At 41.5% G+C, this 2,500-nt stretch overlaps 1 protein-coding gene across 1 annotated transcript in view; it reads left to right on the forward strand.

Annotated features, from left to right (window-relative positions):
• phc2b (polyhomeotic homolog 2b) overlaps positions 1 to 2,500 on the forward strand; it is a gene marked incomplete at its 3' end in the record, with an annotated part of 56,237 nt that overhangs the window by 29,936 nt on the left and 23,801 nt on the right. The window contains exons 5-6 of the mRNA XM_080846735.1: positions 2,008 to 2,070; positions 2,337 to 2,498. Coding sequence (XP_080702861.1) covers positions 2,008 to 2,070; positions 2,337 to 2,498 — 225 coding nt within the window. The remainder of the gene's footprint in view (positions 1 to 2,007; positions 2,071 to 2,336; positions 2,499 to 2,500) is intronic.

The following is a 2,500-nucleotide window of genomic DNA, read 5'->3' on the forward strand; positions in this document are numbered from 1 at the left end:
ACACACACACACACACACACACACACACACACACACACACACACACACACACACTTTCGTGGAAGTCCTTAGTGTCTTGTCCTCACAAACATGGCAGTCTCCAAAACCCACTGTAGAGACCTTACAAACATGGCCGTTGTCAGGGGCAGCCTTAGATGTTGAGGGAGATGGATGACTGTTCTTCAGCTCACCTTGGCTGCCTTGACACATCTTCACACAAATGCTTGCAGGCTGGAAACAAATACATACTTGACATACACACAAGCTCATGCAAGCATTGGTACACTCTCCCCATGCCTCTTAGAAAATAAGAAATTAAGAAAATGAGAAAAAAGCTTCTCTGACACGCAATTACAGTGCATAAACACACAAACTCAAACACTCATTTCACCTCAACTGGTGAGCTCCGTGTCCTGGTCTCTCCTCTACACTGCAAAAAATGCCCCTCTAGATTTAAGACAAATGTTTACATATTTAAGCAGGATTTTGCTTAAAACAAGCAAATTTGGCTGCCAGTGCGTTAAGCAAATTTGGCTTGTTAAGATTTCTTAAAATAAGTAATATTTGCTTGAAATAGGTAAAAATAACCTTACCAAGAAAGCACTAGGTAAGTACAATTTAGCTAGAAACAAGACCAACTAGATTTTTCATCTCAATATAAGAGTAATAACACTAGGTTAGAAAAGCATTTTTTGCAGTGTATGTGATGGTCATTTCATACAGTGATCAAAGAGCTTGGACTATATAAACCTCTGGAGGCGCTAATAATACCTCCACTGTGCTTTTTATAGAGAGATCATACCTCCAGGCATGGATCATTTTTCGAGGCTGTGGTAGATCTAGGAAGAAGAGCAGTTTGTGAAGCTGATCTAATAATATCTGTGACTATTTTCTGTCTGAAAATGGAGAATATATATACAGTGCATTCAGAAAGGATCAGTATCCCTTCACTTCTCTAACATTTTATGTTGCAGCCTTAGGCTAAACTCATTTAAATTCATTTCCCCCTCATCAATCTACACTCAATAACCCATAAATGACTAAATGAAAACAGGCCCATTAATGACAAAATTAAAACAGGAAAAACTGAAATATCAAATTGCCATCAGTATTCAGATCCTTTACTTGGCACTTGGTAGAAGCACCTTTGGCAGTTACTACAGCCTCAAGTCTTGTTGGGTATGACGTGATAAGCTTAGCACACCTGGATTTGGGGATTTTCTGCCATTCTTCTCTGTAGACCCTCTCAAGCTCTGTCAGGTTCAAGTCATAGCATAGTCAGGCTGGGCGACTTAAGGACATTCACAGAGTTGTCCCCAGGCCACTTCTGCTTCTTGGCTGTGTGCTTAGGGTCACTGTCCTGTTGGAAGGTGAAAAGTGAACCTTCGCTTTGGACCAGGTTTTTTTCTTAAGGATATCTTTGTACTTTGCTGTGCTCAGCTTTCCCTCAAATCGGACCAGCTGCCCAGTCCCTGCCTTCACAGTCTCAGGGTCCTTTAGGTGCTTTTTTGACAACTTCAAATAGGCTGTCCCATATCAAGGTGTAGGATGTCTCAAAGATGGTCAATAGAAATGGGAGACACCCGAGCTAAATTTCAGGTGTCATAGCAAAAGATCTGAATTATCATGTCAGTTTTACCTTTTTAATAGATTTGCAAACAACTCTAAAATCCTCTTTTTGCTTTGTGTTCATGGAGTATTGCATGAAGATTGATGAGGGAATAATTAATTTAATAATTTTGATTTTAGCGTAAGGCTGCAACATAACAATATGTGAGGTGGTTTGAATACTTTCTGTATTAAATGTAAACTGACTTGATAACAACCTTCCCCCTTTTCTCTGTCTTTTTCCCTTTCCCTCCTTTCCTCCACTTTTCTATCTGTCCTTTTATTTTTCTCTCTTCCATCTCTCCCATCTACCTTTCCTTCTATCTATATCCCCCTTTTCCTCCATCTCTCTCTCTCTCTCTCTCTCTCTCTCTCTGTCTCTCTTTCTCTCTCTCTCAGGCCAGTATTGCTGCAGGGAGGCAGAACTCCTCATCACCACAGACCTGTTCCTCCCAGGCCACTGTGAGTTTACAGTAGAATCAGTGATCTGTTAAAATAAATACACTTAAAATTGTTACGACATTGTTGACATGTGTGGCAAAAAAAATCACAGTTTTAATCATAATTAATCATATTTGATGAGACATTACATTGGGAATAGCACAATTAAATCATGACTTTTATGGCAAGAACTTGTTAATAAAATATGTGATTACACTTTCCCCTCCCTCTTCCTCTCGTTCCTTTTCTCTCTCTCCCTCCCTCCTCTTCCCCCCCCCCTCTTTTAGATTAACCTGACCACCTCTCCTGTGGCTGCTCAGCTCATCAGTCGAGCCCAGAGTGGGAGTTCGGCTCCAGCGGGGATATCCCAGCAGGCCGTGCTGCTAGGCAACCCCACAAACTCCACCCTCACGGCCAGCCAGGCGCAGATGTACCTGCGTGCCCAGATGGT

The sequence above is a fragment of the Sprattus sprattus genome, assembly GCF_963457725.1.
Source record: "Sprattus sprattus genome assembly, chromosome: 10".
In the NCBI taxonomy this organism is placed as follows: domain Eukaryota; kingdom Metazoa; phylum Chordata; class Actinopteri; order Clupeiformes; family Clupeidae; genus Sprattus; species Sprattus sprattus.